Source organism: Morus notabilis, unplaced genomic scaffold, assembly GCF_000414095.1.
Source record: "Morus notabilis unplaced genomic scaffold, ASM41409v2 Scaffold365, whole genome shotgun sequence".
Taxonomy (NCBI): domain Eukaryota; kingdom Viridiplantae; phylum Streptophyta; class Magnoliopsida; order Rosales; family Moraceae; genus Morus; species Morus notabilis.
This window is the reverse complement of record NW_010362906.1, coordinates 8,814-21,386: the sequence shown is the minus strand read 5'-3', so window position 1 is coordinate 21,386 and position 12,573 is coordinate 8,814. Positions and strand designations below refer to the sequence as shown.

The following is a 12,573-nucleotide window of genomic DNA, read 5'->3' as shown; positions in this document are numbered from 1 at the left end:
CATGCTTTTTCCACAGTAGCAAAAAGAGGGAAAAAGAGAGGGAAAAAAAAAAGGGAAGAGGGAGAGATGTGAGTACACGTCTTTCTACCCATCTGGGGCTTGCCGATGGTGGTGGGGGAGGGGGCTTTCAAGCAGAAAGAGAAAAAAATACATGACTACATGATGGCATCATGGTAAAAATTAGGTCATGGCATGTTTATAAGAATAAAATTGAAGTATAGTGCTCTTTTTTTTTTTTTTTTTGAAATATTTAAAAATTATAAAACAGTAGTAATTATTATAATGATTTTCACATTTTATGTTGCATAATTATATTGTAATTATTGTAATAATTTTAGTTTTTTCTATTTTCAAAATATTTAAAGGCCTTGGGTCTGTTTGATTCCGTTTTCATTTCCGTTTTTCACGTTTCCAAGAATCAAAAACTGAAAATGTTCTGAGGAAGCTGTTTGGCAGCATTTCTTGAAAAACAGAAAATGAAAACGTTTTTTACTTTATTCTTAAAAACTCAACAAAACTGAAAACGATTGAAAATCGTTTTCAGTTTTCCATTTCCATTTTCTTAAAACTCAATCAAAAAATCAACCAAATTCCTCTGCCTCTCCGCCCTATCTCCGACAGTGCCCCTTCCCCCCACGCGTCTCCTACTGCGCCCCCCTCCCCCCACTCGTCTCCGTTGATTGATGAGGTAGTAAGGAAATGGGTTGATTGTTTATTTAATATATTTATTTAATATATTATTAGTTTAAATATTATTACATGTTTTTAAAAATTAAACTACCAAACGCAATTTTAGTTTTTTTAAAATTGAAAATAATCTCAGAATAAAACTACCAAACGCATTTTCAGAAATGATTTCAAAATGAAAATAAAAACGTTTTTGTTTTCATTTTTATACAAAAAATAAAAACGTTTTGGAACTAATTACAAACGCACCCCTTGTATTTCAATGTAAGATTATGTTGTATGTCAAACTCATGTAATGATGTTTTTATTAAAAAAAAGAAAAAGAAAAAAAAACTCATCTAATGATGTGAATGATAAACAAGTTTATAGTGTCTCTGTATGTAAATATATATATAAAAATATATAGGGAGATTTTTTTTTACGTCTGATGTACTGATAGGTTAAATTTTTTTAACAGTTAAATTTGCGTACTTTTTAGTTTTTATATGATTTTCTACAAATTTAACGGTCAAAAAACTTAACCTACCGCTATGTTAGCATATAAAGGTCTCATATATATATATATATATATATATATATTAGATGATAGACGGTAGAGGCCTCGATTTTGTCTCTCTACGTTCAGTTCCAAAATTGTCCAAGTACAAAGTGGAGATCCTTCACAATTCTTTTTGGTTCACCCACATGGGAAAGACATCGTAATCATCTAGATCATTGCAACAATCAAAAACACAAGTTTATTTTTAATGCACGAAATAAAAAAATTAAAAAAAAGAAAGTTTAACCAAAATGGTAAAGCATGCAGTACAACTTTCTCAGCCTTTACACAAAAACTTTTGATCATTCTGTTTATTTATTTACACCTAAATTTAAAAAAAAAAAAATTGAACTCAAGTTACAATGCCTGTTCGGTTCGCTAATTCGAATTTTTAATTTGAGTTGAGATGTGATGTTGTGTGAGAGCTTTTTACTGTAGCAAAAAAGCTAAATGTGATTGTTTCTGAGAATTTTTTACTGTAGTAAAACTCAAATCAGCGAAAAGAACGAGATTCTTTTGTAAAATTTGAATTTAAACTTAAGTTTTAACTTGAATTTAAGGTTAAAATCTACCCGTTCACTTCGCTGATTCGAGTTTGTAATTTGAGTTGAGATGTGATTTTATGTGAGAGCTTTTTACTGTAGTAAAAAAGTTAGATGTGACTGTTTTTGAGAACTTTTTACTGTAGCAAAACTCAAATTCTAAACTCGAATCGGTGAAGTAAACGGGACACATTAATTCAAATTAAGATCTAAACTCAAATCACCCTAACTCAAAAAATGCAAATGAACAAGTTAAATGCAAAATTGAGAGTGTTTAGTATGAGAATTCGTGTCATGATTCATAGTTTGTTACAATATTTTTTTCATAAAAAATACACATAAATTAAAAATAATTCTAAATCATAATTCTGTGAACTAAATATCCACTCAAATCAAATGTATCCAACAAAGAATCACAAAGCGAATTCTCCACGTCAGCACAAACGTCTCCTTTCTCCTACGCCGACGACCTCTGCGAAGAACACTAGAAGGTGATCCTTCTCTGCACCTTGATAATATCCACTGAAAATTGTCTTCGACGGTGATGCGATCATGATGGGATCGAGATTGGGGAACAATGGATCTTGTGGGAGATCTCAAAGGTGGCCTAGCCCTAGCGTGAGGGGTTCGACGATGGGGAGCGGAGGAAACCGAGCTGACGATGGCTGTGACATCTGGAACGAAGCCGAGAGGAGGAGGCTATCGCTACATCTCCTTTACGACGAATATCGCCAACGGACCTCCTCAAGAGTGGATTCACCGGCGATCTCACCAATTTCGTCAAGGGACCCATTCATCGAAGCTGAGAGCGTGGGTATCTTGGCGAGGCAGAGCTGAGCGTTAAAGATTGCGAGCCTCGGTGGCTAATTGTGATAGGGGTGGGCGTCAGGGTGGCGGCGTGGAACGCAAGGAAAAAGAGATATTAGCTCTTCCATTTCTTTTTTTTTTTTTAATTGTGTTTGAGCTATGTTTCAGTGTGGGAGAGAATATAGAAATCCTAATTAAGATTTAACTTGAGCCTTTTGATTCGCACCTTATCGGTAGGAAAAAGTAAGTCCCCCAGCGTAGACATGCCCAAAAAGTGTGTTTGGTAGATAAATTTAGAATTATGATTCTGAATCCTGGTTCAGAATCAGTGTTTGTTTACAGTAATTTTGAATCATGATTCATGTTTGGATAATTCTGAATCATTATTCTGAATCTGATGTGATGTTTTAAACTAGCTCAAATCATGATTCTAAAACCACTCCTCCTCTTGATTCAAGGTGATTCAAACTTCTGATTCTGAATCATGGTTTCAAACTCATGATTTGAACCTAAAATCATTAATCATGGTTCTGGTTCCAGAATCATGATTAGAATCACTCTAGTTTGAATCTTCGTATCAAATAAACCCTAAGACGTAACACTAAAAAAATTTATAGTTATTCCTGTTGTTATATTTCTACAACATCAGTGTTGCACCGAATAAATAGAAAACCATAGACAAGACTTATTTATTACATTGAATAGAATCGGTACGTTATTACTTACTATAGGTTAAGAATTAAGGCGTCATCTTATATAAAAACAAATAATTAAGACGTAATTTTCCTTAAAGAGGTTTTTATCGTGTATATGTTGTCTCGGTCTAGTATGACCCACTACCTAATCGTGCCGTATTATGTTTATGCTATGATGTCAATCTATATGTGTTTTTTTCGGGCCACTAGGCATGACGCAGAGAGTCTCATTGGAATTTCTCATCTATTTAATTAATCCAGCAGTTATAGGCATATCATGCTCGAACCCTACAATGTGAAACCAAAAATGAGTATGGGATTTTGGAGTAGCTCAAGTGGGTTCAGGACACTTTCAAGTGAAGAAGAAAGAGAAGGGTTGAACGCTGATGGGGACTCTAACAATTCTATTTGACAATTTTCCAAGAAAGGTACCTCATTTTATATGAAAGCCACATACTAAGGTGCTCTGTGGGTGGGATTATGTTTACTTTTGACTCTCACAATTGGCAAACATCGCTAGAGAGAATTTTTTAAGGTAATAAACTCATCATCAGTCATAAATTAGTTGGAAATTTCTAGCTTAAGAGGCAAGGCACTTTTTGGAAAGTGAAAGGTGGACTTCACCTTAATGGGTAAGAAGACTAATCAACTGTGGTCCAATGTGACGCTTATAATGATAAAATAATAATGTTCTAGCTCAGTTCAATTTAGCTCATTTTGCTTATAATAAATCCACGTTTTATATATGTGGTTCTAGTTGTCTCATTTTCCGTACGCTAATAAGGTTGAGTCCACTCACTTAAGATAAGTTCATGCATGTTGCATATAGTAATTCCACTTTTTACAAATGTTGTTCTATAGTTGTCTCATTTTCCGTGGGGCCATTTGCGCCACACGCTTAATTAGATTTTTAAGCATCAAAAGCAGCCCTTTTTGAGTCAAAGAATTGAAAATTCTATGGAGAATTCTGCCGTATAGGGTATGCTTAATTGTCTAATCTTAATCAATCAAGTTTCATTAATTCATTATACTTTTTTCTAATTTAAATGTGGTTAAATAATTAGAAAATATATGGAAGATTTTGTTTGGAATATGGAAAAAATACCTTTCGCTCAGACATGTTTTTTACTCATTAGAATATAGTAAAGTTTCATTCAGTTATTTACCTTTTCTAAGTAATCTGACATATTTTTAATGTGATCTAACAGTTTGAAATCGAATCTTATCATTATTTTTTTTTTTTTTTTTAAATTTTGCCTTACCCTACCAAAGGGCTCTCCAAAATATATAACATGGAAAATATAATTGTAGTATTCGAGCCTGCAGTTTGATATGAGGTGTGAACACAAGATCTCGAGGAATCAAGAAAACAGATAGTCTTACTTTTGTGACATTGTTTTAAGGTCCGTTTGGTTTGGACCAACTTAAAAAAAGGTTGTTTTGGTTACTCTGTTCACTTCGTTGATTCGAGTTTAGAATTCGAGTTGAGATGTGATTTTATGTGAGAGCTTTTTACTGTAGCAAAAAAATTAGATGTGATTGTTTGTGAGAGCTTTTTACTGTAGAAAAACTCGAATTCTAAACTCGAATCAGCGAAGTGAACCGGGTTAGTCTAAAAGTCGCTTTTAAACCTATTTGAATAGACAACTTTAAAGTGTTTTTGACTTTTTTAAGCACTTTTAGAACAAGTCATCTCCTTAGTGTTTATGAAAAAAGTGCTTATAAGAAGCTTTTTATTTACATTTTTAACATTTTATTTGTGTACAACAAATTAAATATTCTATCCATGTCCTCTTATTACATTACTTTTTATAATAATAAATACTTTTTTTTAGATATAAAAATATTTTTTCAAATATTATCCAAACACTAATAAAAAAGTCACACATACTTATTTTCTTCTACTATTTAAAAACATAAGCACAAATTATCTCAAACGCACCTTTAGAAAATTCAAGGTTGCATAATGTGATTTTGACATGGTTTACTATAAATAAAGGTGGAATTTCCATGATTTTTTTCTTCTTGATTTTCTTATGATGGGGGACAGAGGATTCAATGTGACTTGAATGAATTCGTCAAGACAAGGGGTTAACCCTTTTTATCGTCATTATTACATTAGTGGTTATAACAGTATTATTTGCTTCTAGTCTCTAGAAATCCGAAATCCTTTTTATTTCAATAATTTAGATAGGAAAAATAAAACAGTAACAAAAAGATAAAAGGTGGGATGATATTGCGACTTTAACAACTTATGTTTGCGCATATTATTCTAGTCTAGAAAACATTAGATCATCAATATTCTTTGTTAGAGGGCGAAAAAAACATGTGTACATGCACTCATACAACATATATAGCATACTTCGGAGAGAGAAAAAAAAAAAAAACGCATAGCATACATTGCAATAATTTTATACCAATCCGGCCTTAGTTCTTTCATGTTTTTCTTTCTCATCGTCATCCCAAATTCCAACAATCTTTTTCACTGAAAGAGGATCTTAGGATCTTTCTCTACAGTAGAATTTGTTCTTTTTCTTTCCATCCATAATTTGTAGTTTAGTGTATATATATGTGTGTATATATATATATATATATATCCACTGATTTGATCTCTTTCTATAGCAGTGATAAGTATAGTCCACTCATATCTCATCTGATCGTGTAACCCAATTAAGCTTTAAAAGAGTTGAAGATGTATTTCTCGTACGTACAACTCAATTTAATCTGCTTTGAGGAGTTATATATGTGTACGTCACTAGTTTAACTTTTTTTTTTTCCGTTCATTATAATGAATTGTTTGCCATTTTTTCCAAGATCTTGAGCTTTATTTTTAAAAAATTTAAAAATAAAAAAAAAATTGGAGTTACGGGGTTATATATAATTTCCAAGCGAGAAATTTCAATTTTTAAGATGGGTCGTTATGCTCCAAAAGATTAAAACCAAGACAACATTGTGTTATGGTGTGTTATGTAGTTGTTTCTAGCTGCACTAGTAAATCTATGCAAGAATTCTTTTATTTTGCAAAATTAAAGCAGATTCTTATATGATATATATGACACGAGGATAAAGCTCTCAAAGTTAGTGACGTGTAAGTGATAGCGTAAGCTTATGATGTAAGACAATAATATATATATATATATGTATTTGAATTAATATTTTGCAATGAGAGTATCAGATCCCAAATCCAGTGTACATAGACCGAATCATAAGAAGATCAAGCAAGTCGACGAAGAAACGAAGATCAAATTTTTAATCATCTCATAGTCCCCACAAAAATATCCATTGGATATTTGTTTTTTTTTTTTGCTAGAAGAATAATAATTGACTTAATATCTTTCGTTCTCCCCCTCTAGACATTTTTGTTCCCTTCAAAAAAAGAAGAAAAAAAAACTGCTTTTTGTTCCCAGCTGTCGCTATGCAAACACAGTTGTCCTCCACGCAACTTTGGGTTGAGTTTTGCGTTCATCAAACAAAACTCGAGCGTAAAACTCGAGTAATAACTCTGATTTCAGAGTTTGGCACAACGGTTATTTTCTTATTACTGCAGTGTGCTTCTACAGTATTTCCATGTACTTGAACAGTGAGATTCTTCTGGTTTTCTTCCCGTTGCTGCCTCGTTCCTGCCTCCCCAGTGCAGATTTCTCACTGCTTTTTGCCCGCTGGACCCTCATTTCTTCCTTCCTCCTCTGATGGCACTCTGAACAAAGCGATTTCCTGCAGATTTTGGAGTGAAAAACGATTCTCTCCAGGCGGGGTCGGTTGCTCGAATCGATTGTTTTTTGTGTCGATCCGCAGCGAAAAACAGGTAACCTCTCCCCTATTTCCACCATTTTTGCTTCGATTCCTTGTTGCATGCCCAACCCTAGAAGTGTTCCCCGTCCGTGCCCTTGAATCTACATCACGGATACCATTCATCCGCCTCGCGGCAACCCGCAAACTCCGTTGGCCGTTTTATTGCGTCGATGTAGAGCCAAACGGCCCCATCTCGCATCCACTAGTTATCTTCCTTTGCGATGTTACCGTCAGCTGTTCCGGTGTCAATCCGTCGTACAAAGTGCCTCACGCTCGCGTTTGGGGGTTGTGATAAACGATAAGCAGTTGTCCTCAACTGGTTCCAACCGGGTATGCTCTTTCATTTCTACTAAGCTCTATAAACCATTACTGTCTCTGGATTTGTCGTGGTTGCACTGTACATCTTCTTTGTTTTGACTGGTACGATGCTTGGCTAATTTGTTGTCATTTTTGTCCCCACTGTTGTCGTTTGTATGTGTTTCTATTGCATCCGCTGTTGTCGTTTGGTCATGGTTGTCGTTTCCGTTGCATCCCTTGTTGCCGTATGTAGTCGCTTGATGTCGTTTATACCTTACCTAGTTGTTTTCCCGTGTTGTCGTTTTGGCTCTCGTGTTGCCGTTTATATGGCTTATTGCATCCCCTGTTCCGGTGTATTGGCTAATTTGTTGCCGTTTTTACCTGAGCCTATTGCATCCTCTGTTATTGTATTGGCTAATCTGTTGCCGATTTTACCTGAGTCTATTGCATCCCTGGTTGTTGTATTGGCTTCCCTGATGCCGTTTTTACCTTACCTTATGGCCGGTCCTATTGTGGCATTGGCTCTGCTGTTGCCGTTTTTACCTTATCTTCCTTTTTACATTATCTTATGGCCGGTCCTATTGCATCCCCTGTTCTGCTGTTGCCGTTTTTACCTTATCTTCCTTTTTACATTATCTTATGGCCGGTCCTATTGTGGCATTGGCTCTGCTGTTGCCTTTTTACATTATCTTATGGCCGGTCCTATTGTGGCATTGGCTCTGCTGTTACCGTTTTTACCTTACCTTGTGGCCGGTCCTATTGTGACATTGGCTCTGCTGTTGCCATTTTTACCTTACCTTATGGCCGGTCCTATTGTGGCATTGGTGCTGCTATTGTTATTGTTTCTGCTGCTGCCGTTGTTACCTTAGCTTATGCATCTCCTATTCTGGTATGTTTCTGCTGTGGCCTTTTGTACCTTAGCCTATAGCATCCACTGTGGATGTATTGCCACTTCTGTTGGTGTATTGCCTCCCCTCTGCTCGTATCGCACATGACCACTTTACAAACAGGTAATGGTGGCTATGATGAAATTGGTCCAAAATTAGAACACCCGTCGTAGCGACGTCCTGTAGGTAATGTGAAACTTTAGTTACCGCTTCAGTGGAACTTATAGAGGGCCTCTGAAGCATGGCAGCTACGTCTCTCCTGCTTATAAGGATGATGCTCCGAGTGTTATTGCGATTAATTAGCCACAAAATTTCTGAGCCAGTTATAACATTCCTTCACTTGTAACGTGTAAAAACCAGGTAATAGGAATGGTTAATGGCCGTGATGTTCCGAAAGAGGAGTTGAGCCATTTATAACAATGTCTCGTTTTAGGAGTGACACAAATAACTGACTCACGCACACGGACGTTTTCTTTGTTATTTTAGATGCCGAGAGGGAAAGCCGACGATGAAGCCACTCTACACTGGACTAAAAAACAGAAAGAGGAGTTGCTTATGCGGCTCGCTGCCTACAATCGTACTAGCAACGGCCGGAAGCCTGATTCAAAAACATGGGAGGATTGGACGAATCAACTTCAAGAGTTCTTTAAGGATCAAGTCACTCCTGCGAAAGTGCAGCAAATGAAATTTCATCTCAAGGCCAAGTTTAACCATGAGCTTACATTACGCAATAACACAGGCCTTGGCTGGGACCCTGTTACTGGTGTTGTGACTTGCACTGATGAATATTGAGAAGATTTTGCCAAGGTAAAATGTCTAAACAATTATTCTTTGGGTATTCAGTTCTTGCAAACATTTTGTGAATGTCATTTTGTTTGCTTATTCATATGCAGAACAAGAAATGGGCAAAATCAGCAAAGAATTAGCCTCTTAAAAACTGGGAGTTGTACTATGAGGCCTTTGGTGGTACGAGGGCAACTGGGGCACTTGAGAAGGGATTGGATAATCCAACAAACAATGAGGAGGGTCTAGTACACGTCTTCGACGAAGAAGGGGCGACATCTGATGAGGGTGGCAGCGAAGATGGTTTCATCGCATCCATGCGGGCCGGTTTGAACAATGCAGCTAGAGGTCTCAACATTGTGTCATCCTCCAAAGCGATCGGCAAGAAACCAAGCAAGTCCTCACGTAAGGTAATATGTGATCCTGTAGCGAGGGAGTTAATTGGCCGGCTTGTCTCTTCTATAGAAAGTAAGCATAGTAGTCACACTAAAAGCTCTAGTGCGAATCAGGCTGCGCCTATTGTTGATCTGCAGGACCAATGCCAGGGCATTGTCAGGGAAATGGCGCTTGACGATGAAACCGCAATTACGTTTTTGGAGGCCATTGCTTGGTACCCACATATGCAGAAGCTGTTTGTGGGAATGAGTGGTAATCAGCGTAACCTCTTCGTGACAAGAACAATTAGTACGCCACGGACTCAAGCACATGGAACTTTCTCAAACCCCCATGCCTCTACGGGGACACAGTTTATGCCGCCACCATTTCAGAGCTTCATGTCACAACCCACCAACTATATGCAACCGGCGAGCTTCTTTGGCCAACAACCTACCAACAATATGCCACGTCCCCCAAACTTTGGGGGACAACAACCAGCCCCACCATTTCCTACAAATCCCCAACCCTACAATCCCCAACAACCGGCCGCGTATAATCCCCAAACACCATACTACATGTCTCACTTTCCGCCGCAACCAGGACACTATGGTGGCGAAGGCAGCCCGGACCAGCTTTGACGTTGAACGAATATTGTTTTCACTATTGTCTATATTCGTACAATTGAACATCATTTGTCATTTTTAGATTTTAACATGGTATTTGAGTAGAGGTTGTTTATTTATGTTTATTTATGTTTAATACGGCCATGCGGATGTTATATTGTCTATGGATATTAAGTTCTATTGTCTAAGGATATTGCCGTGGCATTTGTAGTCATCTTTACTTACGGATGAGATAATCATTTCATATATATTCGTCTATTCTTCTTTCATTATGCATGTCTCGCAGGTAGCAATGTGGAATGCAGGTCCCTCAAACCACGTTCCTCAAAACGGTGGTAGTGACGACTCAGATGACGATTATGAGATTGCGACAGTAGCAGTAGTTTTGTGGTATTACTACACATACATGGAAAGACCATTGCCTCAACCAAGGCATACCTCTGCCCTCACAGGTATAATGCGTGTTCAATACCTACTTGATGGACATGAGGACGTTATTAGGTCAAAGATTAGAATGGGAAGTGATTGTTTCAAGCGTCTTAGTACGTTGCTTGAGCTCAAAGGGCTTTTAAGACCGACTAGGAACATGAATGTGCACGAGCAACTTTTTATTTTCCTATACATTGTTTGTCAAAGTTCAAACAATAGGGAGTCACAAGATCAATGGCAGCATTCCGGTGCTACCATTTCAAAGTATTTCCATGCTGTTTTGAAGGCGTTGTATGAGCTCCGTTTTGACTTTCTTACACCGCCAAACTTTAACATTGTCGATCCCGTCGTAGCCGCGCGTGGAAACAAGTATCTGCCATGGTTTCAGGTAATTTCCCGTCACTTATTACTCTATGAGATAAATGTGTTGGTATGTGTTGATGCTTATGGTAATTATTTATTACGTAGAATTGTATTGGCGCTCTTGATGGTACTCATGTTCCGGTTGTTCCACCCGCTGCAAATGCTGAGGCATGGAGAAATAGGAAGGGGTTCTTATCTCAGAATGTATTAGGAGTGTGTTCGTTCGACATGAGGTTCACCTACATGTTGGCTGGATGGGAGGGCTCTGCCCATGACGCACGTGTGCTTACATCCGCCATAGAAACGAGGGAAAAAAATTTCCCTACGCCACCAGAACGTATGTGTACGCTTGATCTTCCATTCAGTTTTGAAAACTACACGTTTGTGCTTCCATATGGATCTAATACATTCCAAGTTATATCTTCTAACCGTTACAACAGGTAAATATTACCTCGTCGACTCTGGGTACGCAAACACTAATTATTTCCTGACACCGTACCGGGAGAGCACTTACCACCTTCAAGAGTATCGGGCAAGGCGGGGTCGGCCCCAAACGCCGAGGGAGTTATTTAACTACACACATTCTTCACTCAGAAACTGTATCGAGCGTACATTCGGCATCTGGAAAGCTAGGTTTCGTATTCTTAAGTGCATTAATAACTACCCGATACAGACACGAATAGACATTCCACTTGTTTGTGCCATTTTACATAACTTCATACACATGTACAACCACAAAGATGATCTACTTACCCAATACATGAGAGACGCCGTTCCGGTAGCAGAAATTGATCCACTCAACACAGAACAGGATGTGAATCAGAATCACAACCCCGATCGAGGAACGCGACAACAGCAAAACCGTTCTAACAGACGACAAATGCATGTTTTGAGGGATGAAATTGCTGATAGTATGTGGGCTGCATATGAAAACAACCGGCGGTGAAGGTTAGTTTTTATGTATTTGTTTTAATGGCTTTATAATTGCCCGCACATTGTTATATATATATATATCTATATATATGTTAGGTATTCATATGCGTGAATGATTACTGCCATCCTTTGTTCATTGAGTCGTTTTCATTTTCTCTCCAGGGTGGATGTCGTTTTTTGCTCCTAAACGCCGTACAGCTTGCTCATGTGTATTGTAGTGAAGTTGTGTAATGCTAAGGAATTTTTTCTGTACTTATTTGAGCTACCCATTTGTCTTATGGCTTGCTAGACTATTAATGGCTTATGTAGATACAGAAAATCAATATAATTACAATGCAATATTATGTAAGTGGTGAGTTTAGATTTGTGTAAAGTGAACACAAAACTCAAGTTATAAATGTCACATAGGTCCGTTCATTTCGCTGATTCGAGTTTGTAATTCGAGTTTAGATGTGATTTTATGTAAGAGCTTTTTACTGTAGCAAAAAAGTTAGATGTGACTGTTTCTGAGAACTTTTTACTGTAGCAAAACTTAAATTCTAAACTCGAATCGGTGAAGTGAACGGGCCAATTAAAAATAACTCAAGTTCACTTTTTCTACTCAAATCATAAAATTGGAGTTAGTGAAGTGAACGGGCCCCGGTTTACACAAATGATGGTCATCTGTTTCATTTCGGGTTTTAGTGTTATTAGCTAAATTGAAAACAAACACATAATAATAATAATGATAATAATAATAAAAATAATAATGATAATAGTAATAATAGTAATAATAATAATAGTAATAATAATAATCACATTCTACAGAAATCCAAAAGAAGT

At 37.1% G+C, this 12,573-nt stretch overlaps 1 protein-coding gene across 1 annotated transcript; it reads left to right on the top strand.

Moving 5' to 3' along the window:
- Positions 1 to 10,318: 10,318 nt before the first annotated feature.
- LOC112092532 (protein ANTAGONIST OF LIKE HETEROCHROMATIN PROTEIN 1-like) lies at positions 10,319 to 11,764 on the top strand. Its single transcript, XM_024168975.1, has 3 exons — positions 10,319 to 10,843; positions 10,924 to 11,155; positions 11,259 to 11,764. Exons 1-3 carry the CDS (start codon positions 10,319 to 10,321, stop codon positions 11,762 to 11,764), a joined length of 1,263 nt encoding a protein of 420 aa, XP_024024743.1.
- Positions 11,765 to 12,573: the final 809 nt, after the last annotated feature.

Coding starts and splice junctions, on each gene's coding strand:
- LOC112092532 (XM_024168975.1), top strand. CDS start 10,319: ATGTGGAATGCAGGTCCCTCAAACCACGTTCCTCAAAACGGTGGTAGT. Junction 10,844..10,923: donor AGTATCTGCCATGGTTTCAG/GTAATTTCCCGT, acceptor TTTATTACGTAG/AATTGTATTGGCGCTCTTGA. Junction 11,156..11,258: donor TTTCCCTACGCCACCAGAAC/GTATGTGTACGC, acceptor CCGTTACAACAG/GTAAATATTACCTCGTCGAC.